The sequence below is a fragment of the Hypomesus nipponensis genome, chromosome 24 (genome assembly GCF_054491055.1).
Source record: "Hypomesus nipponensis isolate SF chromosome 24, ASM5449105v1, whole genome shotgun sequence".
Taxonomy (NCBI): Eukaryota; Metazoa; Chordata; class Actinopteri; order Osmeriformes; family Osmeridae; genus Hypomesus; species Hypomesus nipponensis.
In genome coordinates, this window is record NC_140384.1 from 7107569 (window position 1) to 7133743 (window position 26175).

The 26175-nt window shown below is 47.6% G+C and overlaps 3 protein-coding genes across 5 annotated transcripts; 1 reads left to right on the forward strand and 2 right to left on the reverse strand.

Annotated features, from left to right (window-relative positions):
* Positions 1–543: 543 nt before the first annotated feature.
* On the reverse strand, positions 544–7285 carry slc7a4 (solute carrier family 7 member 4). Of its 3 annotated transcripts, none has more exons than XM_084690595.1 (5): positions 7204–7285; positions 5246–6317; positions 4330–5036; positions 3422–3530; positions 544–2556 (listed from the first exon to the last, which is right to left on the reverse strand). In XM_084690595.1, the coding sequence occupies exons 2-5, from the start codon at positions 6225–6227 to the stop codon at positions 2342–2344; spliced, it is 2013 nt and encodes a 670-aa protein (XP_084546721.1). In that variant the 5' UTR covers positions 6228–6317; positions 7204–7285; the 3' UTR covers positions 544–2341. The 3 variants fall into 3 exon arrangements, with proteins under 3 accessions (XP_084546721.1, XP_084546720.1, XP_084546719.1); XM_084690594.1 differs by lacking the exon at positions 7204–7285 and adding an exon at positions 6657–6777; XM_084690593.1 differs by lacking the exon at positions 7204–7285 and having other exon boundaries at positions 5246–6459.
* A 159-nt stretch (positions 7286–7444) lies between these two features.
* Positions 7445–9300, reverse strand: dgcr6 (DiGeorge syndrome critical region gene 6). The gene is made up of 5 exons (XM_084690551.1): positions 9079–9300; positions 8799–8959; positions 8531–8631; positions 8301–8441; positions 7445–7983 (listed from the first exon to the last, which is right to left on the reverse strand). Exons 1-5 carry the CDS (start codon positions 9186–9188, stop codon positions 7903–7905), a joined length of 594 nt encoding a protein of 197 aa, XP_084546677.1. The 5' UTR covers positions 9189–9300; the 3' UTR covers positions 7445–7902.
* Positions 9301–9885: 585 nt separating this feature from the next.
* On the forward strand, positions 9886–22734 carry rasal1a (RAS protein activator like 1a (GAP1 like)). The gene is made up of 20 exons (XM_084690541.1): positions 9886–9950; positions 10331–10387; positions 11294–11407; positions 11622–11683; positions 12584–12713; positions 13831–13912; positions 14021–14161; positions 14282–14373; positions 14990–15107; positions 15465–15618; positions 16712–16776; positions 16864–16976; positions 17654–17846; positions 18038–18175; positions 19443–19587; positions 20326–20498; positions 21601–21738; positions 21858–21993; positions 22149–22269; positions 22539–22734. The coding sequence occupies exons 1-20, from the start codon at positions 9886–9888 to the stop codon at positions 22732–22734; spliced, it is 2433 nt and encodes an 810-aa protein (XP_084546667.1).
* The last annotated feature ends 3441 nt before the right edge of the window (positions 22735–26175 follow it).

Genomic DNA, 26175 nt, shown 5'->3' on the forward strand with positions numbered 1-26175 from the left:
ACTACTCAAAGGTAAGAAAATCTTGCTCACTGTGCTTACAGGCACACATTACAGATACAGTAATTCAGACTGAAATGAGGTGAACATATGTATAGCTTGCTTCAAGCACCAGTGTCAACAACACTTGACCCCGCTGAAAAAAAGACAAATGATGGACACCCAACAACAAGGGCATGTAGTAAACATCTTTTAAACAGTGTGCAAAGTTGTTAAAAAATTCCACAGAATCTTTTTTGGTGCTAATAACGTCAAAGAACCCACCTACATTCGGTTATTTAAAAGATTTTGTATCTGAATGTTTCAATCGATCACTGTTTACTGTGATATCTTGCAAGTGAATATGAAAATTATTTTTAGTTTTATTTTTGTACAATAAAAGTAAAATCATTTAGATTAAGCTTTGGGAATCATTCATTATTGATTAAAACATTTTTAAGGCCATTGGTTACTGTTATATATAGACACAGTGCCAACACAAATGAACACATAATGACAAATAAATATAATCTAAGATTAAATAATTAGGCTTTTGGAGGTACAACACTAAAGTGAGCTACAGAGAGTTGGTGTTAACGTTGGCAGGTATAGGCTCATGCTTATTCTTCATGATTATGTACTGTTCCCAAACTCAGATCCCAAGATTGATAAATTCTCTGAATTCTGATATATATATATATAGGCAGATAACATCAAGGCAGTGTTATAAGAGCACTGTCATAACTATACCGTACTGCAATCCCCTACAGTGACCAAACAGGCAAAGTACAGCAAATTGAGTAAAACATTGTTCTTGGGAATGTAATGACATCATACAAGGATTCTTTAGGACTCCTCCTGATGTATCAGCACCAAGAGAGGCAAGGAATAGAGGTTGATAGTGCTCTCTGGAACAGTATAGCTAACCCAAGGAATAGGGGTTGATAGTGCTCTCTGGAACAGTAAAGCTAACCCAAGGAATAGGGGTTGATAGTGCTCTCTGGAACAGTGTAGTCCAGCACTGTGAGTGAGAGTGGTGTGCCTGTGTGTGATCTAGGTCAAACTGTGAGGCAGCTGCAGGGACTGCAGCAAATCTGGGATTACTGCACATCCCATTGCGAGCATAGTCTGACAAAACAACTAATCCCTGTTTGTCTATACCATATGTAACCACGGCTACCAACAACACCCTGTTAAAATATGTGCGGTATATTTGTGCTGGCTTTAAAAAATGCGGCAACTATTTCTAGACGTTCTGCCAAATATCTATAGAAACGGAGAATACAATTATCTCAAATAATCCATGTGCTTTTTACTATAGAAAGGTTATATAATCCATCTGATCCCATACTAGCAGAGCAGCAGGGAAGGGGGTTCTGTCTTTCTTTGTTCACACAATCACAAAATTCCATAAAAGAAGTCAGGTGGGATTGGGGTCAACCAGTTAGGTCAAAACTTAAAGGTTCGGTCACCCCTTTTCTGATAAACACTGCTGTTTGTTTATCCAAGGCAAACCTCCGTGAACAGCATTGACATTTATAGGGCAAAATAAAGTATTTCAATCAGTAAAATAAATAATAAGAAACAAACAAAGCACAACCAAATTTGGATATGTGTGTTTTTCAGGTGAGCAGCCGTCAGAGACTTTGGGAACTAAGTACTGAAGTTCCATGGTGGGCAACAAGCTGGAGACAGAAGGGGTATGAGGGGTTGTAAGAGGATCCACATGACCCTCGCGTTGAGCCTCGTCTCTCCCCGGGCATGAAACATGCTTTAGGAGGGAGGGTGGGTGTGAGTGTGTGAGAATACAGGAAGGAACAGAGATAGAAGGTTCTGCTGACATGTTTGTGCATGGATAAGCAATGTGTTAGAATCAGCTGTGCCAGAGTTTATAATTAGACAGAGACATGCGTAAAAATAAAAAATAAACACATATGTACATGACCAACTCTATGGACTTTGTGCCACAATAAGAAACAAAGATGTGAGGTAAGTTGCAAACAAGGACCTACTGTATGTAGGATGAGAAAAGGTTGATTTTGTAGGACTGGGCAACGTAACTTTGGTTCCCTCCTTCACTGTGCTATGTAGTGCTGGACAGCAATAAAGCTCACTACGTTCCCGTATTCAAAAGATTTTTATATATGAGCGAGGGAGAAAGAGCTAAAGAGAGAGATCCATCCTGTGATATGCCTAACGACAGAAACACACTTGCCTAGGGGGGTAGTACGCATGAAACCAGGCCAGTCACATGGTTTGAGCAGGAAGTGAGTTGTGAACAGAGTAACAGACTGTATACACGTTGATGTGTAGGAGTGGGACCCCCCGGAGCGGACCACCAGCTCCCATGATGTCCTTTCCCACATCATCTCTTCGAGTGCTGCTCGTCGGCGGAGGTGGAGCCAGGGGAGGGGGCGGGGCGTGGGGGGTCTGCTTGTCCCTCTGGTTGGACAGACTGCACTGTCTCCACCAGGCTGCCGCTGGGCAGGACCACGTACCTGGCCGCCATGTCTTTGGGCTGCAGTTCCCTCAAGCCCTCCTTGCTGTGCCAGATCCCGTAGCCAAAGTACACCAACAGACCTGCGGTGGGGCGAGGGATCAAGGATGCATGGATGTATGGTGAGTATGTTGGTAAACGGGTGGCTTAGGCCCTGCAAGCAACACTCCGAAATAGAAAAACCTCTTATGTATAGGGGTGTGTATTAGGGGTTGGTATAGATCAGTGGTAGAGAACATGGCCCCCCCTCTTGTGTCATTCAGGATAAAAGCTTGAACGCCTTGTTATATTATAATGCATGCTTTGTTACAGAATCCAAATGAATTAGCCATTAATGAATTTAACATCTTCGACATGTTTTTTGTTACTGTCTTAAACTGATGTGCTGAGTCCAGCCCCTGTCGTATCATTATTCCAGTTAACTCTGCAGGAAGACAGGTGTGTTTAAAGGGTTTACTGGTCCATGCATGAGCGGAGCTTACAGCGCTTATCATGTTTCCAAGCTGATCCTCTTTGCTGACAGAGAACTCTTCAGCCAATTAACCGCACTGTCATCGTGGCTGCAAGGTCTGTTAAATAAGGTGTCGGCTAACAATTTCCTTTCAGCATTAGATTCCTATCATCTTTTTTTCAGCCATGATGCCATATCAAGACAGACTGCAAATATCAGACAACGATTCCTCTACTCAACCATTCAATCACTCTACTCACAAATATCAGACAACCTTTCATACAAGTTTGCGGTACTCTGTCATTTATGGTTGGTTGTTTAACTACATGAAAACCACTGCCCATCGCTGATGTTTGTTTAACCGGGAAGGGTTAGAGGTACAAGAACCACATGGCCAACATCCTTTTTGAATGACTGCATCATGTGGTTTGCAAGTCATGCGTTGAGTGACGCTGTACAAACGGATCTGAAAAGGCGGCTATTGGCAGCAGTCTCACCTGCAGCCAGCCAAACGACGAAGCGAATCCAGGTGTGCGGGCTGAGCTTCAACATCAGGAAAATATTCACGAGGATGCTGGCACCAGGAACAAACGGGACCAGGGGAACCTAGAAAGAGGACGGCAATGACTAATCCTAAACTGAAACAAGTACCCAATTACAACCCTCCACCATTTAACGTCTACTATCTGTCACAGTTAAACAGATTGGCTGTATGACAAGATGTAATACTACACTAAGCTGTTGCCAGGGGGGGACACGGGTCCTGCTTGAGCAAACAGTCACTTCTGCCTTCCTGATGTGAGTCACCGCAACAGCTTTCACTTAGTGTTTGGGGATGACCAAGAGCGAGAGAGAGTGTCTGCTGTGACTCAGAGCAGGTTGTTAACGTGGCTGTCTGCCTACTGGGTGTTCAGGCAGACAACTGTGTCAGAGGGAAGACTCTCTCTGGCTGTGAAGGGCACTGATAAAGAGACCGGGATGACCAGGGCAGCCTATGAAACCCACTTGCAATAGGAAGAACACACTGTGGGTGTTTTGCTCTTCTCCAGGGCTGCATCATGTAACTAATAACCCAGTTTGACTTTTACGATCCTTGCTTCCACTCTGTAAAAGGATTGTTGTTATCTTATGCACATGACAAACTCAAACAAAGGTTATTGATAGTAGATGATAGGTACTCAAGCTTGAATACTGATTTTTATCATTGTGGACTGACTGGTTTTTCAGACATCTGGGTTCCCTGCAGCTCTTTTCAGTTTTTAATAGCGATATCCGCCGTGTTACTTTGTCCTGTTTTCTCCCTTCCATTCCAAAAGTCTCCCTTCTCTGCAGAACGCATTTGTCTATCGCACAAACTATCCCCCCCGATCCCTGACATGCCTTCCATAGTAAATGAAGAGCTCACCTGGAAGGTTTTGGTGTTAGATTGAGGTTCGTGAGCCCATATGAGGGCAAGGCTGAGAAGGTACGCGGAGGAGAACACGACCAGTAGCAGGACAAAGACCCAGACTGGCAGGTTCAGCTGGTTGTTCCCAAATACGACCACAGAGGAGAGGGACAATGAGCTCACCATCAGCCCCAGCACTGAATAGGCCACCACCTCCCCTGGCTCATAGTCCCCCAGCACCCTGCCCAGGTAGGGCTCCCAGCGCCCCTTCAGCTGGCCTGGCCCACGCCGCTCGTGGGTCTTCTGCATCTCCACCAGCTGGAGCTTGTCGGAGAAGGACTCGTACTCCTTCAGCTCCCCGCTGTCCGGTGCGATGTTCTGGGACTCCGAGGCAGCGGGGGAGGGCTCTGAGTTGGGGTTGGGGGAAGTGGAGGAGTTGGACTTGGAGCTTGTTTTCTCCGGCTGGAAGCGCAGCACAATAATACTGGCCGCAACAAAAGTGTAAGCCAACAGAGTCCCGATGGACAGGAACTGAACCAGGGCTTCCAGGTCGAAGATCAGAGCCATAGTTGCCATGAGGGTACCGGACACTAGGATTGCATTGACAGGGACCTTGGTGAGAGGGTTGACCCTGGAGAAGAAGGAGAAGAAGAGGCCATCCTCCGCCATGGCATACACAATCCTTGGGAGGGAGAAGAGGTTGCTGAGGAGAACTGTGTTCATGGCTGAGGAGGGAAACAGAGGGTTTTGTGGTTATCACAGGACAAGTTTGATCCTATTGACATAACAACTCATGACACAAAATCGATATGCATGCTTATAAAAGGAAAAGGCATGACTTAGACAAACTTCTACGCTTGAGTTTTGAAAACATAACATTCTTGTTGTAATTCTCCTGCACAAAAAAAAAAAAAAAAGGATTCCTGACACTCACCACATATTGAACCAATTGCCACGATGTAACCGGCCCAGGCGTACCCACGGCGGAAAAAGGCGTCGGAGAGGGCAGAGTTGGGGTCGAGGGTGTGCCAGGGCACCATGAGCGTTAGCACAGTGGAAACCAGGATGTAAGCAGTGGCTGCCATGCCTAAGGAGATGGCCGTTGCTATGGGAATGGCCTTCTGGGGATTCCTGGCTTCCTCACTGGAGGCCGCGATCACGTCGAAGCCGACAAACGCATAGAAACACGTGGCGGTGCCCGCCATCACCCCAGACACGCCAAACGGGGCGAAGCCTCCCTCCTTCTGGCTCCAGTTGGCTGGTTCAGCCAGCACAAAGCCAAACACGAGGATGAAGACTATCACGACCATACTGACAGTGGAGAAGATGTGATTTAGCCATGAGGAAACTTGTACTCCGAAGGATATGAAGAAGGTGGCTAGCACCAGGATCCCCGCGGCCAGCAGGTCAGGGTAGTGTGCGAGGAAGGACACTTCCCACCTCAAGATGTGCGTTTCTGTGAAGTTCTGGATGGTGTGATTGAACATCGAGTCCAGGTATCCGCTCCACGCCCGGGCTACTGCGGCGCCACCAATCATATACTCCAGGATCACGTTCCAGCCAATGAGAAAGGCCCAGATCTCTCCCACAGAGACGTAGGTGAACATGTAGGCCGAGCCCGTTTTGGGGACGCGAGCTCCGAACTCCGCGTAGCAGAAGGCAGCCAATAGGGAGGCGAACCCCGCGATGAGGAAGGAGAGGACCACGGCAGGGCCGGCCGTATCCTTGGCCACTGTGCCGGTCAGGACGTACAGCCCAGAGCCCACCATCCCCCCGACCCCCAGCATGGCCAGGTCCACAGTGGAGAGGCAGCGCTTCAGGGAGGTGGACATCATGTCATCGTCGAGCGTCTTGAGTCGGTTCAGCTTCTGGCAGAGACGCACCGCGGGAGCACAGCCACGTGTACAGGCTGCCATGGCTACGGAGTGACACGCTCACACACAGCCAATGGACAGGGAGGGTTTGAGACTCTCAAACTGGATCCATACTCTCTCTGTTGAATGGACCTGGGACAGGAATAGAAAATATAGGTTTCAAAACTGCTTGAGGGATGTTGACAGCTTGAAGTAGTAAGAGGTACACCATAAGCTACACTACACATGGAAAAATCTGTAGACACTTTGAGGGATCTTGTTGGAATGTTGGCAAATGAACTGTTTGTTTACGTATATTTATTTTTAATTACTGTAATTATATTCGATATATTAACCGAGGTATTTTTTTACTATGGTATCATTTAAAACACTGATAATGAAACTGCGCTATGATCATGCGTTGAGCACAATCAGTTTAGCCTGTCATATTATCAAGTTCATGCAAAAAAAACTATAAAATGCGCAACAAACATGTAAACTCGCTGCGGTGCCAATTGCTTCCTACACGCCCCTCCTCAGCAGGACAAGCCGAATCCCTCTCCTGGATGCAGGATCGAGATGACTGCGCACGGTGGCCATATGGCGACTTTATGATGCCTCAGTGATTCGAATAAAAATTACGTAATGCTAGAATTTTCTATCACAAATTGATATTTAACAAAGTCACCTGACCCATTTATCCAAACACCTTCGTGTCTGTTTCACTGTCTGCAGTCAAATGATGAGCTTTTGCACAAAAACTGAATGCGTCGGTTTCCTAAATTGTTACATTAATTATTTAAAACAAAATGGAAAATGATACATTTATATTGTTGACCAATGCAGTGAATCACTATGTTTTCATTTATGTATTTCAGTTTTCCGCATCTAATTCTACCATGGAAAGCAAGGTGTTTAATTTTATATTCAGACTATAATGAAAAAAAACTCAACTCTATCAGACAATAAGAGCCCGAGTAATTAAAACAAAAAACTGAAATATTATCATATGACAACGCAACTGCATTCACTATATTACCTTTATTCTTTGATAGCGCCGATAAGTATTTCAGGGCCTCTTGGTATCGCTTCTATCGCATCGACTAACAGGGAAGGTAAGGTTCGGATAGTGAGCTGGGCTCGTAGAGATCTCTCTTCTTAAAGCGACAGTAACATTTAATCCGTCACCTTATTACCATGGGATCAAAGCAAGATTGGACACGTCTCATATTTGAACGTTTTAGAATGGTCGTTTACACGTATTGAGCATCCACACAAACGCCTTGAAACAAATTATTTTATTGAATGAAACCAGATGCTTCCGCTGTTTACAATCAAATTCAATTCATGATCTCAAAGATGGACGTATTGCTTATGAAGCATTGGTCACCCAAAACAAACATACAACAACATGAACACTGTACTACTGCACAGCATAGCTCTGAGAGCTACAATATGGGTTAGGATTAACCCTAGGGTTACATGAATCAGCAGGAATCAGCCTAAGGAATGATGATGATGATGATGATGATGATGATAACCTTTAAACATCATGATTCATGACACAATGCTGCTTCTGTTCGTGGCTGTCGGGTGCCATACACCTCATGAGAACCAGCCTCCCCTCCCAGGAGGTGAACCCCAGAACAGGAGAGAGCTAGTGACCTCATGGGCGAGGGGTCTTCTCAGTATGTGTTCATAAGGTGAAAAAGTGCTTTATCACTGTCATCCCCAGCCATCAGGATACACTTCCTGACTGTGACTCTTTCTGTTGAAGTTTCAGGATCAGCTCCAGCAGGTTCATCTGCATTGTTAGCTCCTGAAAGGAGGAAGGGAAACACGGAAGGAAACATAAAACCTTGGAGCCATTACAGTTGGAACGTGCCCATCGCCACCTGCTGGACGTTTGTCCAAACTGCAGTCCCCTCCCAATATCTGATTATCCAGATACAGGGATCCGTCTGTTGTGAGGAGCAGTACAGTTTTGTAGCTCGGTTGCCCATCTTAAACTAGTTTCAAACTAGCTTTTGATTTGGCATAAAGTCATTTCCTGGAACTGGTGCTGAGATATATTAGCACAATTGCATGGCACCATCACTTCTAGCCTAAGTCTTAGGCTGTATCATGGACATTCACCTGAGGGTTTGTTGTAATGTAGAAACCAGGGACACCAGCCTTCTCTAGTGTGTTCTGCTGGTCTATCACCTTCTGGTCCATCTCAGCTACAATCTTCTCATCCATCATCCTTTGCTCCTCTCGAACTCGAACATCTAGAGCCTGATGGAAACAAAGGAACTTGAGAGCAATTCCAATTGTATGAAACTTATTTAGAATATTCAGCACATTCATGGTTGTCAAGTCCATACCTCTGTTTCCCCTAGTTGGTTTGCTTTCAGAACAGCCATGTTGTGAGACTTGCAAACCTGCAGGGCCTCTTTATGTTTACGTGCCAGATCTTGCTTCAGAGCTAAGCCCAATAGAAAACACAGGTTAAGAAAACAAGTTGACATAGTTTTCCTTGGTCTTTGATGAAAGTGGATTACGTTGCATCACAATAGCCTATAAACGAGCCACACCGGCCGACCACCAGTAAAGAAATCTTTAAACAGGACCGTGCAGGTGACGCAGACATACCACGATGCTCCCCATGAATCTTCTGTCTCTGGTTGTACAGATTCCTCTCTGTTAGGTGCTGGATGTCCAGGAGTCCCTGTACTATCTCATAGACTGTTCCATCTATCAAAGCTAGAGCTAGGTCACTCAGTGTGGTGTAAGACAGGCGTTGTTGGAATGAGCTTGACGTGGGGAAAAAAGGACATTGCAGGTTCAGTACTTGGCGTTGTTTTTTTTAAATACAGTGGCATTGTCAATGCTGGCAGCTAACTTTTTACATTTGATAGCTCTAGATACACACCTCGGCAAATCTTTAACAAGAGTTTGTAGTTCAGATAGTAAAAAGTAATGTCTCTCTTGTTGCTTTGTAGAGTCAGTCTGTTCGTCATAGACGCCGGGATAACCGTCCATGTCTACAATATATAGGTAGCCTATGTTACATATTTATAGTTGAAGCTAAAGCAGCACGGATAACTCAAAATATGTATTTCTGTACTGGTCGCATCTGTGTCGTAGCGTCGCATATGATAACACCAGAGGACCCTAAACAATGAAATTAGCTGTCTTAAAGATGCCTGTCCGTAATCATCATCAGTCGTTTCTTCACCATCCAGCAGAATAACGCCACCAGATGGCGTCCACTTCCAATATATCACCCGCTGTTTATTTCAGTTGGCCGTGTAACATGGTGAGCAGCTGTTGCGTACAGTTTTACTTTCATAATAAACAATAAAAGCTCACTGGTCGATAAAGGTAAATATAGTTTGACCCGTATGAGATCAAGACAAGTAGATTTATTATTACATTCTGTTAACTAATTTATAAATTAAATTGGATTATCTTCAAAATTAGGATTTTGTCACTGCCAAACTTATTTTTACGCCCAATGTGGATGTAAACCATTAGAATCACATAGATTGATAACCACCAAGACCATTGAATGATGAGTCTAACACAGTTGGCTACGTATCTTATGGGTAGGCTGCACTACGCGCCCTGACGCGCTGAAGGTGCCAGAGATGAACAACTCTAGCTGAGGAGGGTACAGTTGTAAGGATCGCGGATGGACAGCTGAAAGGAATTGGAAACATATCATCCTCTCTAAAAAATGGCCAAAAATACTTCTCTTTATTTTCGTATTGTAGAGGGCAGAAACCTGTCGGCCAAAGACGTGTAAGTATAACACTTAATTGACATAAACCACAGACTTGCTCGCCTCTTTTAATTACAAAGATGACAATATATTTCTGTGAGATCTAGCCTAGTATTGCACATCAGATCACATGCAGCGTAAGAGGCACAGAGCTGTAAATGATTCGTATCGCCTAACCGTTTTTATACATTTCTATATTTGGTTAATTTCATTTTTATGAGACTGTTTTCAGGAGTTGGCATGCATAGGCTCTAAGCCCATAATTACATTTATGCATTTAGCAGACGCTCTTATCCAAAGCGACTTCCAAGAGAGTACAACTACATGTAAAACCATTACAGGTGGTTTTGTAATTTAGACAAAATCTGAGCCAATTTTGTTGTGATCTCATCTTTTTAAGATCGGGGACCAGTGACCCTTACTGCATTGTGAAAGTTGACAATGAAGTTGTGGCCAGGTGCGTATGACCATCCTTCATTACACTGGACTATAACACACTAGAATTGTTATAGAAATGCTTTGACAGTATGTGACAGGCTCTGTATTTAAACACTGTATCATGAACATTTGTTCTCTGACTGACATGCATTGAGTACGGGTTGTCTTTCAGTGCTGCTACTTGTTTTTAAGTCATAATCATAACATTTACTTAATACAATAGAATCCATTTAGATCAGTGAGATCACTCTTTTTATGTTGATTTATGAGGAGAGTGTTAGCTGTTGTGACTGTTGTTCTCCCCAGTCTTGCAACGAGGCAAGCCATGCTGGTGTGTAGGTAACCACGGTAGCGATGATCACAGTATGAGAACCTTAAGCACCATAAACCTGATACAGGACTGGCCTTTAAGACACCCGCAGGTAACCATGGAGAGGGGGCATAAATAATTGCAGGAAGCTCCCGTTCTTGGCAGGCAAAATAATGAAAGCCTGGTACGTAGTAGGGGGTGATGTTCATGCTGAGCACCACTCCACATAACAAGTGTAATCTGTTTGTTTTCTTGATAGACATTATTGTTTGGTGATTCGCCCCCGCCATAAAAAGTTAATGGTTTGTGTCAACCTCCCGATTTGTCACCCCGCACAAACTAACTACGACCTATTAGCCTCGTAATCTGTATGCCATCCTCTTGGAAGGGGTTTAGGTTGTCAATTCTTCTTATTCTGATATCACAAGTAATCTGCCATTTGAAAACGACCATAGTATTCCTTTACTGTGTTCAACACAAAAGCCCAGTCCTTCACATTAAAATATTCACCATGTGAATATACAAACGACATGGGTATTGGTGTGAATAGGACATCAGGGTCTGTGTAAGGATTAGGTGGTCCTTCACAACGGTACACATGTGACCCCTTCACAGGACAGCTACTGTGTGGAAGAACCTCAACCCTTTCTGGGGTGAAGAGTACACGCTCCACCTGCCAATGGGGTTTCACACTCTCTCCTTCTACGTCATGGATGAAGATACGATTGGGTAAGACCACCCTCCTCGGTCAGGGTGATCTCACCTGTGAGGTAGAGAATGTGTTTAGGAGTGCAAGGAGAAAGAAACCGAGCAAGTAAACAAGCATCCCGAGGCAGATAAATCAATCTCTCTCTCTCTCTCTCTCTCTCTCTCTCTCTCTCTCTCTCTCTCTCTCTCTCTCTCTCTCTCTCTTTCTCTCTCTCTCTCTCTCTCTCTCTCGCAGCCATGATGATGTCATTGGGAAGATATCTCTCAGCAAAGAGGCCATAGGATCCCAAGCTAAAGGTATGACAGATTACCACCAACATGGATTTTGCAATGTACAAATCACTCCCATATTTCCTTCCCATATGTTGACAACTGTACTGTGGGCGGCAGGCGAGTGAGGGTAAATCAAGGGTTAGGAGACTAAAAGGTGACCAGACCAGCAGATTCCCATGACCCCTTAGAAATGTTTCTCAGGGCACCATAGGTCACAGTGATTGAAAAGTTGTTTTTAGGTTTTTCCTTTTAGGTAATTCCCCATATTTACCTTTCTTTCAGCATGGCTACACTCGAAGATGCTTGTCTTGTAGACTGGATTTCATATCCATGAACTCGACAGTGTTAAAATAATGTTGGGGCTTTATGCGTGTGCTTTTAACAGCACACATGCCAAACAGCCTATGTGATACTTAGTGTCTAACAGCAGTTGCTTTCTCCCAGTAACAAACTGACCATGCTTTCTGTGTTCAGCACTGCAGGGCTGCCAACTCTCACGCGTTGGCCGTGAGACATGCATTTCATCCAGTTCACACACTCTCATGCCACACATTGTATTTCTCACGCTGAGAAGGCAACGCCAACCAAGTAGTTCTGCTAACGTTGGAAACAGTAATGGACGAGGGGCAGGCACACTGAGTGAAGCAACATAGACACGCCAACAGCAGTAAAAAGCTTGTCTCGGGCAAATCTCACTCCAAGTTTTTAGAAAAGTTGACAGCCCTGACACTATGATTCACTGCAACATGTTGCCAGTGCCACTGAGTCAACCAGTCCCTCATACCAACATGGGAAACTTCTGCGTTGGTTGAAAGAAAAATAAAAAATCTCCTTTCAATCTCCTCTTATCTTTCTGAACTATTAACTTTGCTGTTTCAAGGCTGTGTTGTTTTTGTTGGTGTGTGTCTCCTTCCATGTGAGCAGGCCTGGACAGCTGGATGAACCTGATTAGGGTGGACCCTGATGAGGAGGTGCAGGGAGAGATTCATCTGGGTCTGGAGCTGCTGAAAGATGCCCAGAGGACAGGCCTGCGTTGTCACTTTATAGAGGCCAGGTAAAGGACATCACTGCATTGATTCAACTTTATTGATCGATCCTTTCATGGAGCCGGATAACTGTCGCAACCCCGGAGAGCGTATCTGATTAAGGGAGAAGAATGCTTCTCCGCTGAGTGATAGATTTTGGGGTTTTGTAATTGAATCAGCCCATGTCACAATGCTCGCCAGTCGATGTGTGATTGTCGTGGCCTCGAGTTGTAAAGTAAACAGATGTCATCGCCAGCAGACTGCGCTGAATCACAGGGAGCGGACTAGGAGAAGCTAAGCTCATTTATGGAGAAAAGTGCCCCCGGAAAGCCATTAAGGAACGAGATGCTGAGAGCAGGTTCCCAAGCGGCCATGGGAACACTGCTCATTGCTCTGAGAGCATGGCACCCTTCCAGCCTGACTGCTTCTGTGGAGTTTGAATCAACAGTGTTCAGACCGTCTTGAAGAGGGCTTCCAACCAACGAATTTGTCACCAGATGTGCATTGGATCACTGCCAGGGAGTACTACGTGCAGAAACTCGTGCCCCTGGTCATCCTCCCATTGACTCCCATTCAAAATGGACTTAGGTTCTGGCGCGTTCAGTACTTGTGCCCCTGGTCATCCTCCCATTGACTCCCATTCAAAATGGACTTAGGTTCTGGAGCGTTCAGTACTCGTGCCCCTGGTCATCCTCCCATTGACTCCCATTCAAAATGGACTTAGGTTCTGGAGCGTTCAGTACTCGTGCCCCTGGTCATCCTCCCATTGACTCCCATTCAAAATGGACTCCCGGTGGACGGGGGCAGTGACGTCACCATCGCCTACAGGCCTCCTGCCCACACTGGCAGCTCTGTACTGAGTCATTGTCACCGTCTCACCTCACTCACTCCCCCATCTGCGGCCTGGTCTATCCTCCCTCTCACCCCCTGGCTTGGTGCTAATGAGCCTGTCAGTCGGGGAATAGTCTCCAGTCTGCTCAAAAAGACGGGCTCGAATACAACTTAAAATCAGATGGAGAATAGGGGGTAAAAGCATGGGAAATAAATTCAAGACTTGTGTAAATGTGACAAAAACTGCAGTATAAGATATATAACGAGAGCTTATCATGGTTCCAAGACATGTGTGGTTTGTGTGTGACCCCACAGGGACCTGGCTCCACGAGATATCTCTGGCACCTCTGACCCCTTTGCCAGAATCCTCTTCAACAACCACAGTGCGGAGACCTCTGTGAGTAGCGGAGCTCGACAAAAAAGTCAAAAGTGCAATTTTTATGACAACACTCTGCTCATGTGAAGGTTTCTTCTGTGTGTGTGTGTGTGTCTTGTGTTTTTGAAGATCATCAAGAAGACCCGGTTCCCACACTGGGGAGAGACTCTGGAGTTGGAGTTGGAGATGGAGGAGCTGAACGAGGGAGGGATCGTCACTCTGGAAGTCTGGGACTGGGACATGGTGGGGAAGAATGACTTCCTGGGCAAGGTGACCACTCTGTTATTTATTCCTAATCCCTCCCCGCGAAAAATGTGTGTGAGAACTGCGTGTCGGACTCACAGGCTCTGAAGTTCTGGTCTCAGTTGGATATTGTCCCCCCCCAAACAGGTGGAAATCCCTTTTGCGTGTCTGCATAAGACACCTTTGCTGCAGGGTTGGTTTCGCCTGCTACCCCTGGGAAACCACGACGACGACGCCGGGTAAGGACAACGCGTCAACGTGTTTGTGTCTGAAAGCCCTAGAAAAGAAATGACACCGAAAAGAAAAGGGAAAATTGAGGAAAAGTACAAAAGACCTCCTCTTCCTTCTCGTCCATGACTCACCGTCTTCCCTGAGGGGGTTACAAGCCTTCATCCCTCTCCAGGGCTGCACAGCTTAGCGAGGCTTGAACTCACAGCGCATCCGCACAAACTGATTCGTTCGAAGCCGTGATAGCAGCTCTGCCGCTGCGTGGATGACAATCTGTACACAGAGATTCATTAGCGAGTGACTCATAGCTTCAGGATGGTGTTTATGTAGGAGATGACGCTGTACAGTCAGAGAGGAGCTCAGATGTCTGCAGTTTGGCCGGGGCGGGAGGAGGGGGGAAGGGAAGGGAGCGGAATGGCAGCGTGGGCTTGGCTCACATCACACTCAAAGTGTCTCTGTGTGGCGTGGAGCTCCTCCGGCCCCAGGAAGTGAGGCCACAGCACCGAGAGGGCCAAACGTCAAGCCCTCGACACATGCACTGGGGCCTCTACCTGACCTGCGTGCGTGTGTGTGCACGTGTCTTTGTGTTTGTGTGTGTCTGTATGTGTGTGCGTGTCCACAACTCAGAGGCAAGCTGGGTGCTCTGCGTCTGAAGGTTCGCCTGGTGGAGGACAGGATCCTGCCCTCCCTGTACTACCAGCCTCTGCTGGACCTGCTGGTGGAGTCAGTGATCTCCCCTGCGGAGGTAAGCGGGTAACCCTGCACCGGGATTCACTAAAGCCGAGAGTGGTGGTGCGGATCTGCGGTCACGTCTTGGATGTGTTTGAATCCTACCTGGAAAACCAGCACAAAACTGTCCACTCAATGGCTCCTGCACAAGCTACACTGTGCTACTGAGTCTAATGGTTATTGTTGATCTGTCATTCGTTAAATGACAAAGTATGAATCGACGGAGACAGCATGCAAATTAATTTCCGAAACATCGGTATAGGGCTGTTGTGCGTTTCTTAGAATGTGCGCCCTTGGGGTCAGACTTCCTGTGTCACTTCCTGTGTGTGCTTCACATGGCTGCTTCCTGTTTCCTCTTCACCTGTGTTTGGAGGTGGAGGACCACAGTCCTCTGACCATGCTGGAGGAAGTGACCACGGTGGAGAGCAGGCAGGATGTGGCCATGACTCTGGTGAAGATCTACCTGGGCCAGGGGCTGGTGGTGCCCTTTCTGGACTACCTCAACATTCGCGAGGTCAACCACACCTGTAAGACATGCTGTCTGGGCCGGTTACGGTGTACCGCTTAGCAAAGCTAAGAAAAAAAGGCTTGCATTGCTTTAGAAAAGGTATTTTTTTGTGTGATCTAGATTAGACTGGATAATTGTCACTGAAACTCTTTGAAACGCATGTATGCACATGGACGCACCCCCCCCCCACACACACACGCGCACACACACACACGCGCGCGCACACACACACACACACACACGCGCGCGCACACACACAGCTCGTGTGTTAGTCAGAGTGAAGGAGAGCGCTGAGATATCACCTGCTGCAGCTCCCCAGTGCTCCTCAGAGGCTAAGTGTTGCTGGTATTTAACTCTGACTTGACGCTTGTTTTCTAATCGCTGCCGTCCTCGCCTGTGTGGGTGCCCACCGCCCTCGGGCTCTATATTTATCAGACGTCCGCCAATTATTCACTCTACCAGTCATTTCACAAGTTCTGGGTGTTCATCAATTATGTTTTGGTACCCCCGCCCCCCACCCCCACCACCACCCCCTCCCCGAACTAATTCATAGGTAGTTCTGTTGTGGTCGGCGGTGTTTGTTCGTGTGGTTTGAGATAACAAGCAAAGTGCCTAAGTTTCCATAGCAACTCCACACGATCCAAACAGGAGCTGGTTGATCACAAGATCAAAATAGACACTCGGGAGCAGCAAGGCATTAAAGCAGGCCACACAGACCAAGTAGAAAACACAAGACAGAGCTACAGTCTACAGTGTTCAGAAGACACTTTGAGTCATCTCGTGTTTGTCCCTTACTGCATTGATGGTTTTAGTCCCCAAGTCCCCTCGTGTGTCCACTCACTGTCAACAACCCCATCAGGAAGGTCATATCGCCATGGTTATATCAGTGTTTTCCCATAAAAGGATTACGGTAGCTGGGTTGGACACTGGGCCACAGAAGAACAGCATAGTGTCAGTTAAAAACGAACGTTACTTATTGGAATACTAACACACAGCACTGACATACCGCTGCCCTGGTTCACCTGCTGTCTCTCCTCTCTCTTGGCGAAGACGTGTCACTTTTCTCGAAAACTCCAGTTTTTTTCACCTCATGTTTCACCCCCTCCTTTCAGCGGATCCAAACACCCTGTTTCGCTCAAACTCCCTGGCGTCCAAAGCCATGGAGCAGTTTATGAAGGTAAGCCGCCGTTTCCCTGAGTGTATTCGCATGCTTTCCTCTTCCGTTGGACGCACCACAGACGACAGCTCGCTGTGCTCCACGCAGGCAGTGGGGATGCTGTACCTGCACGAGGTCTTGAAGCCCATCATCAACCGCATCTTCGATGACAAGAAGTACATCGAACTGGACCCGTGTAAGATCGACCTAAACAGAACCAGGTAGATTAACTGCGGTTGTCTAAAAATGGATAATATTCTGTTTCACAGCACACTTTGTCTCCTGAATCCCTTGTCTTCCTCTAAGGTCATTTACCAGAGCTTAACCACAACCATGCCTCACTAGGGATCCAATGTGCGTAAGACAATAAGACAATGCAGCCATCATAGAAAACACTAATGAGACCATTCTAGAAGATCTTACACTGCAGTTTTGTGAGAGACTACATCAACACCTAGAGATGAAAAGGAAACGTAAAAATGGGGGAGAAGATTGTTGCTTGGCAACTACAGAAACCCCCCTGGGATGTCTATATGTGACATAGAGATGTTTCCGAGATCCGGCCCCCACAACTGTGTCTGTGCCTGCCTAGACTTGACCTGCTATCTGGCTGATCGCACGTCTTCCTAGACCACACCTGCCGATCACCGCACCACTCACGCATGTCAAAGGATTCATCAACTATATACATCCAGCGGCACGGCATGTCGTTGCATCGAGCCATCCAGAAAAGATGCATTGCAGTGCTTAAGATTCTCCCGGTCACAGTGGTCTCATCGCCTCCAGAAGGCTGAAACCCACAGTCTCCAGAGGGAATGACTAGCTTCGTTTAAAGGATCCGAGACCTCCTACATGTTCACGACGAGGAGATACTCTTCTCCTTATGTTTCTCCTGAAGGCGGATCTCCTTCAAAGGCGCGGCGTCGGAGGCGGAGGTGCGCGAGAGCAGCGTGGAGATGCTGCAGGGCTACCTGTCCAACATCGTCGAGTCCATCGTCAGCTCCGTGGCTCAGTGCCCTCCGGTCATGAGGGTGGCCTTCAAGCAGCTCCACAAGAGGGTGGAGGAGCAGTTCCCCGAGCCCCAGAACGAGGTGAGCCCCCCCCCACAGTCAGAGGTCAGAGGTCAGAGGTCAGAGGTCAAGGGCTCGGAGGCTGAATCAGAGACGCGCGCTGATGAGTTTCCCGGAGGAGCGGTTTCGTCAACACACAATCAGCGCTGCGGAATCAGCGGGTTTGATTGCTTCTGTCTCACGCTGTCTGTGTGTTTCCCCTTCTCCTTCAGGATGTGAAGTATCTGGCCATCAGCGGCTTCTTCTTCCTGCGTTTCTTTGCTCCCGCCATTCTCACGCCAAAACTCTTTCACCTGAGGGACCAACACGCGGACACTCGCACCAGCAGGACACTCTTACTGTTGGCCAAGGTACACACACACACACGCGCGCCGACACACACATTTTTCAAGTTTCTGTGTTTGTGACTAGGGAGGGTGTGTGTGCGCGGATGCCCTGTTTTTTTTTCACCAGTGAGTGTCTGTGTAAGGACTCATGGTTCAACAGCCAGTAATCCAGCTTTGTGGAGCTGACTGTTGCTGTCCACGGTGCTGAAGTCCTGTTGCCATGGGTCCTTCACAGAGAACAGGCTATTTTTACCTCTGGTGCCCGCGCGCATGGCCAGGCTGTGGTTCAAAGCGGAGCATCACAGGGGAGTAGGGAGAGGGGCTTCCTCTGCACCCAGGGCCAGGTGTGGGCAGGACAAAGAGGGAGCTAGCCTGCCGCGGGGGCCTGTTTGAGCTCACACAGAGAGACTGAGATAGAGAGAGAGAGAGAGAGAGAGAGAGAGAGAGAGAGAGAGAGAGAGAGAGAGAGAGAGAGAGAGAGAGAGAGAGAGAGAGAGAGAGAGAGAGAGACTGAGAGACAGAGAGAGACTGAGAGAGAGAGAGAGAGAGAGAGAGAGAGAGAGAGGGAGAGAGACTGAGAGACTGAGAGACTGAGAGACAGAGAGACTGAGAGAGACTGAGAGAGAGAGAGAGAGAGAGAGAGAGAGAGAGAGAGAGAGAGAGAGAGAGAGGAGAGAGAGAAGAGAGAGAGACAGAGAGAGAAATAGAGAGAGAAATAGAGAGAGAGAGACAGAGAGAGAAATAGAGAGAGAGAGAGAGAGAGAGAGAGGGAGGGAGGGAGAGAGACAGAGAGAGAGAGAGAGAGAGAGAGAGAGAGAGAGAGAGAGAGACAGAGAGAGAAATAGAGAGAGAAATAGAGAGAGAGACAGAGAGAGAAATAGAGAGAGAGAGAGGGAGAGAGAGAGAGAGAGAGAGAGAGAGAGAGAGAGAGAGAGAGAGGGAGAGAGAGACAGAGAGAGAAATAGAGAGAGAAATAGAGAGAGAGACAGAGAGAGAAATAGAGAGAGAGAGAGAGAGAGGGAGAGAGAGAGAGAGAGAGAGAGAGAGAGAGAGAGAAATAGAGAGAGAGACAGAGAGAGAAATAGAGAGAAATAGAGAGAGAGAGAGAGAGAGAGGGAGAGAGCGCTCGTGACTGACAGTCTAAGCATCCAGATACCAAAAGTGTGCACGGAAACAAATTATACCGTCATTTACCGCGAGGTTAACCACCTGTCAGCGCAGGGAATTGGGGTTTGTGTTGTGTCAGGAACTCGTGTGCACAGAGAGAGCGTGAACTGTGCGTGTCTGTCAGGCTGTGCAGAGTGTGGGGAACCTGGGCCTCCAGCTGGGTCATGGCAAGGAGCAGTGGATGGCACCCCTCCATCCCATCATCCTTTGCAGCGTGGCCTCGGTGAAAGACTTCCTGGACAAGCTCATCGACATCGACCACGACAGTGGTAAGAGGGAATCTCGAAGACTGTGTTTATTCTCAAGACCCCCGTTGAAAGCAAGCTAACAGTGACCATTGCTAGCAGTGATAACCCCCTCTCTATCAGTCTACCTACTGGTGGTAAACAGTGCAGCTTGGCTGGGCTCCTACCTATCCAGGTGCTAACCAGGTGCCAGTGTGGCAGGTCCCACTCATTACTGGAATCAGTTGGAACAATGGCCTTCTGGTGAAATATTCATAGCCAGCTGGGAGCCCATAGGGGGGGTTAGGGGTAGAGCGGAGTTGGCTGGCCGTTGGAGTGTGGAGTCCACTGCCACCCCCTTTTCCGTCACACCCGTCACCCACTATGTGCTATCGTCACGTGTCACCTGGCCTGTTGTTGCCACACAATATTATCCCTCTGACATATCAGGTTCTAATCTCCATATGTCATCTCACCCACCTGGTTCCCCCACTCAAAAGGCCAGTTTGACATTTAATGCTCTTCAGAGGGATTTGTCGTGCTGCGTTGGACTCCTTGTTCCATCGGTCTGTATGTGGTCAGAACATGATCAGGGGGAGAGCCACAGCCCAGTGGCAGTGAGAGGGTGACGGACAAGAGGAGGACACGGTAGTCAACCAAGTTTACTCCCGACAACAACACCGCTATGGCGCCACCTTGTGTTCACACAAACGAAAAGGACACTCCCCCTCCCCCCCCCCCCCCCCTACGTTTGCCTGATTTCTCTCCCGTCCTTCTCCGCAGTGTCCGAGGTTCCCCAGAGAGCCGTGTTCCTGCCCTCGGTCACGGTGAAGGAGGGCTTCCTCCAGAAGCACAAGGCCGAGGGCCCTCAGCTCCTCTCCCGCTTTGCCTTCAAGAAGCGCTACTTCTGGCTGACCAGCGAGACCCTGTCCTACGCCAAGACTCCTGACTGGCAGGTGGGGACGTGTGACGATGCCTTGGCGCCCTGGCGTCACAGAGAGGAGACAGACGTGACAAGCTCAGAGTTCTGTGTCCCCCTCGCTGGGACTCGTTATTAGCAGGCATTATGCTCTCTGATGAAGGACTGGTTCCTGCGCTGCCTTCAAAGAGTGTTTGATCGTCATCCTGCCTCGTGAAAAGAGGAAGCCTTTTAATCATCCCTTAGTCTAATTTATTTGTATTTCACACCATGTGAAAACATCATTAGAGGAGAGGTTATTATCATGTGATGCTAGTCCAGATAATAATTGTGTGAGAGAGAGAGAGAGAGAGAGAGAGAGAGAGAGAGAGAGAGGGAGAGAGACAAAGAGAGAGAAAGAGGGAGAGAGAGTGTAGCCTCAGGAAATTAATTGCCGCCACCAGGTCCCAGAGCCCAGAGGTAGACAAAGAAAGAGAGACAGTGAGAGAGAGAGTGAGAGAGAGACAGACAGTGAGAGAGAGACAGTGAGAGAGAGACAGAGAGAGACAGTGAGAGACAGTGAGAGAGAGACAGAGAGAAAGACAGAGAGAGAGAGAGAGAGAGAGAGAGAGAGAGAGAGAGAGAGAGAGAGAGAGGGAGACAGAGAAAGACAGTGAGAGAGAGAGACAGTCAGAGAGAGAGAGACAAAGAGAGACAGAGAGAAGGAGATGAGGAAGAGAGCCAAGGCGGTGAGAGGCTGTCTCTTTGAGCTGGCTCCTTCCTTTGTGTTCTAGGAATAAAGGCCAGGTTAATTGAAAGCTGTGGATATTCATGCTAACATTGCAAATCAGACTGTGAACAATATCCCTGGCCCTCCTCGCCCCTCCTCGCCCCTCTCGCTGTGCGTCAACTCCACAGGCCGAAACGGGCCGTCGACAGAAGAGGCTGATTTACACATTAAAGCAGCTTTCCCACCACGTTCCCTCCCCCCCAGGCCCTCACGCTTCTCCCCATCTCCTCTCTCAGACCTGTCCTTTGCACAAACATTGTTGCACATCATCGCATTGGTGCCATGCTCTTTAAAGTTTTGGGACATCCTAAAGGAGCATTGCGTCCTTTCGGGAGGCGATGGAGACTGAGCCGCGCTGCGTGTGTTGCAGGTGCGCTCCTCCATCCCCGTCCAGCGCGTGGTTGCCGTGGAGAGGGTGGATGAGAACGCCTTCCAGCAGCAGAACGTGATGCAGGTCGTCACCCAGGACAACGACGGGCAGCTGCACCCCATGTACATCCAGTGCAAGGTACAGTCGCTGACCACAAAGGCGCCGCACGGTCACGGAAGGCACCTACCGTAGACCGGAAACCTCGTTTGGGCCTGCGGCGGTCGTGCCGTTCTCTGACCTTGTTGTTTTACGCGCAGAACGTGAATGAGCTGAACCAGTGGCTGTCGGCCATCAGGAAGGCCAGTATCTACAATGAGCGCATGCTGCCCTCCTTCCACCCGGGGGCGCACCGCAGCAGCAAGTGGACCTGCTGCCTCCAGACGGACCGGGCCGGTAACTTCCTGCTCTCCTCCTGGTCTCACTCAATCACATCCCTCCACAAACCACACAGCTCACACCTGTATGCGTCTAAAAGCACGAACCTGCAAACAATAGCCTGCCTGCCATAGCCATGGCCCCTTACAACCTCACCTGTCCTCGTGGTCCAGCTTTAGGTTGCAGTCGCACCCACTCTGCGGTGACCCTGGGGGACTGGAGCGACCCTCTGGACCCGGATGCGGAGGCCCAGACCATCTACAAACAGCTGCTGCAGGGCCGAGACAAGCTCAGGTCAGCTTGGTTCCTTCCTGGCTGGGAGGCTGTGATAAACAACCGTTAACACGGCGCAGTTCTTTCAACAGCCACAAGGGGTCTACATTGCAACACGTTCCAAGAGGATACTGCTGATTCGGCTTCGTAAACAGAATGTTGACTGTCAACACTTGCTCAATACACACCATTTAGTTGATCATTTTTATACAAAACAATAATGAATCATCTTAGCTGATAGCAAGTCAGTCATTTATTTGATAGTGAGGTGCATGTCGCTGTGATTTCAGAAAACAGTACCTTGAGATGCCGGGCAGCCAGGCCCCGCTAGAGGAGGACGGAGCAGAGTGCAGTGGGCTGGTCCTCAGGCCCAGCCAGGCCGTCGCTGCCAGGCTGCTGGGGGTGATCCTGGACCTGGAGCAGGCCCACGCCACCTTCCAGCGCCGGGAGAAGGAGGACGACACTAGCCTGATCCTGACCCCCTGAAGCGGGGATACCCCTGGAGTCAGCCTAGGGGGGCGAGAGCCTGGGCACCATCCCACCCCAGCCGTAGGGGAGGTCGGGTAAAGGAGTGACTGGGACCCCAGAGGGCCTCCTGAACTGCCATGCTTTCTGCATGAATGACCTCCTCCAGAGATGAATTCTTCATGAACGTCAGACAGTGGCTCCATGCCCTAACAATGCCACTCTTTGACTGCCCCTCCCCCTCACACACACACACACACACACAGTGTCATAAATTACGCCCAAACATAGTAAAGGCTAGTTTTGGCAGTTGGAACTTTGACCAGACAGGGCCCAAAGTGAGCCTGACGCTGGGACAGAGTGTGGATGAGGATGTTTCGCGTCATCCCCTGTGATTCTGTCAGCCGTCCAGGAATGTAATGCATGCCCTGCATCTATCATTGTGAAATGTGAAAAAGCTTTTGGTATTCTCAAGTGTTGTACAGGACCTTATTGGAGGATGATTATGCAATCTGCTTTTAGTGCACTCTACCTGAATGTATGCTATTTTGAAATTGCTTTTATCGATGTTTTCTACTCATCTAATTTTATATATATGTATTCGCCACAACAGCAAAAATGTAGCAAGGAGATTGTCAGAGGTTTTGTATAATTGTCACAGTGGTACAGCCTCTGTGAAAAGCGTAAGTAAATGCTTTTTAAAAAGTGGCTGACACACCATCATATGATGCCTCTACTTAAGGCTTATATTTATTAGGGGAAATGATTGTTGCTGTTGTTGCCACGGGGACCTGAGATTTGAGAGCATTTGACAAAGCTTCTGTTCGGTGCTACTGCTCTGTTGACTGTTGGAAATATTAAGAGAGATATCTGTGACTTTGCAGCAATGTAATATTTTTAGGTCATGTCATGTTCAGTAAGCATTTGCTCTCAGGTTTGTATCTGAAATTGTTGATACAGCAGGATTTGACTGAGATTTAATTGCTGCCATTATTTTATTAATTGTACTTATTGCAGTAAAAGGAAATCATACATTTATTGAGAATATCCATGATTATTAGCACCAGCTAACTGTTGTTTTAATTGCTTTTTAAGATTTGAAATGGCAACATTTGATTTATCGACTCCTTCCCTCCAGTATCTAACTATTATTGGTGGAATGTTTTGAGCTGTATTAGATTAACATAAGGACCATTGCAGGTGAGGATTGGTTTGTGATATCAGTGCTTTGGGATGTGTGTGCCATTGCAATTGCCAGACGGTGAAGGAGAAGTTGCCAAAATGCCTTTTCTGCCATGTTAAACTCTTCTCTTCTTAAGTCTACAGGATACATATTTTATAGTTGACGTGATGTTTTACAAGATGTTCCTTAGAACATACTGTATTTAAAAATAAATAATTTTTCTGTGTGGAATGACGCTTCAATGAACTTAGAGTTGTAATTTACGTTTAAAGTTGTAACAAGTTATTGTATTCAAATGTGTTTCCAACAATGTGTTTTTTGGCCTTTGTTTTTCATGTTGTTTCAGAGTATTGTTTACCTCTGCTGCAATCGACAAACAATCAATCCGGTCAAATTAGCCTTCAAAGCCTAAAGGAGGCATGCCCAAAGTAAATTGAAAGCATGTTCTCGAACAATTTGGAGGATACATGAATGCTTGTGGTCTCTTTTGAAAGGTGACACTCTGAAGTTAGAGTTGGTTGGGGAAGCTTCTTCTGATGAGGCCCTGGATGGCTGTTGAAGGCTGTGGACCGGACAGGACAGCTCCTATTGGGTCACAGAAGGTGTCAATCCAAAGGTCAGAGTGCAGTGGACATTTAGAGACCGAGACGTCAGGGATGTTTACATCTGAACTGAAGTTAGAACGTAGTTTACGTGGATGACTACAGCGCAAAAGGCCACCACTTTAGAATGATGCAACAAGAGACCTTTTGGTCTATATATTTGACTTGGTTGGATCGTTTGGACCGGTGAAACTGGGTGAGTCACTTCTGTTTTCTTTCGGTTTGTTGACATGTTTGTGGTCGGACAAAGACATTGATTGTACCTGCTGTTGCGACTCGACCTTGAAACGGTTTATATAAATAGAATCACAAGAATCATAGCTTTCCACTGATGGCATGTGTACCAATTAAAAAAGATATTTTGTGCATTGCATAGTTTAGTACTTAACAATCCAACGGCAGACTGTGGAACTAAGAGGTAAATGACTATCTGAAGCAAAACTGATTGTTGATTGTGACCTTGTTATTTCATGAAAGAAAGCTGTTATTTAGAAAATGAGCCTCTATTTTGTATTGCTGGCAGAAACTGACTGCATGTTGAGAGTGGATTGTTCCTGAATCTATATAACTGTGAAGCTTATTGAACTCTAAACACCTGTGTCATTTTGCTTTTGCTTTTGTGTTCATGATTAGACGATGGATAAACTATTAAGCTAAGGCAGCCAGACAAGTGATACCGTAACTGGTGTTAAAGAGTCAGTTGAGGATCATTCCCTCCTGTTTCAGTCCATCTCCATGAAAGAGGTGAAACTGACGCCGTGGCTGTGTGTGGTCACAGACGACTTATTCAAAAGACTGGGGATCTCATTATAGTCGTGCCACATCCCAGAATAGGCCCTTCCAATTCCATCCTAGCCTCCTCTGAGTGTCCCTCTCGCTACTGAGAACTAATCTGAGCTCCATGAACAAACCTGAACATCCCTTAGGACTCAGACCAGGTAAATCACGGTTAAATATGATCCATTCAGAGTGGCCCTGGGAGGCACGTTCCTTTGATATCAGACGAATATTAAGAAAACGAGTCAAATGCGTTTCGCAGCAGTTTTCCTTCCTAACCTTATTAAAATGCTAATGAGACGCACCTGCCTCGGGGGCGGCGGAGACTCCCTCATTAACGCAGTCATTAGCGACGGAGGTGGGCGATGAGGAGAGGAATGCTTAGCTCGGAGAGGGGAGCGGGGGGGGGGGGGGGGGGGGGGGGGGGGGGGGGGGGGGGGGGACAGGGTGGCAGAGCCGAGCCGTTCAATGTGATGAGGCACCCCCGTGACGGACGCCTCACGACAGGCCCTCGATCTCTCTGGGCCTGGAAAGGAAGGCTGGAGGCCTCGTGTTAGTATGCAGCGCGGTGCCTGCGAGCAGACCTTACCCCCCCCATCTCTCCTCACACGGCACCAAACATTCAGCAGCCACAGACAGAAAATGACCATAAAGCAAATTTACTGCCGGTGAAAACGGTTTCGGCCGCTCTCCGGAGCTCCTGCAAAGCTCGTTTATATCCACGTAATGAGACTCGGGGTGCAGGGATGGTGCAGGATAGGGAGGGCGGGAGGAGCTTGAAGAAGGGCATTGTGGGCAAAGTAAGAAAGGAGAGGAGGAAGAGATACAAGGTCAAACAGACACCCAGTTAAGGGCACATTTATTGTTCACAGGAAACACACAAACATGCAACAAGGTCAT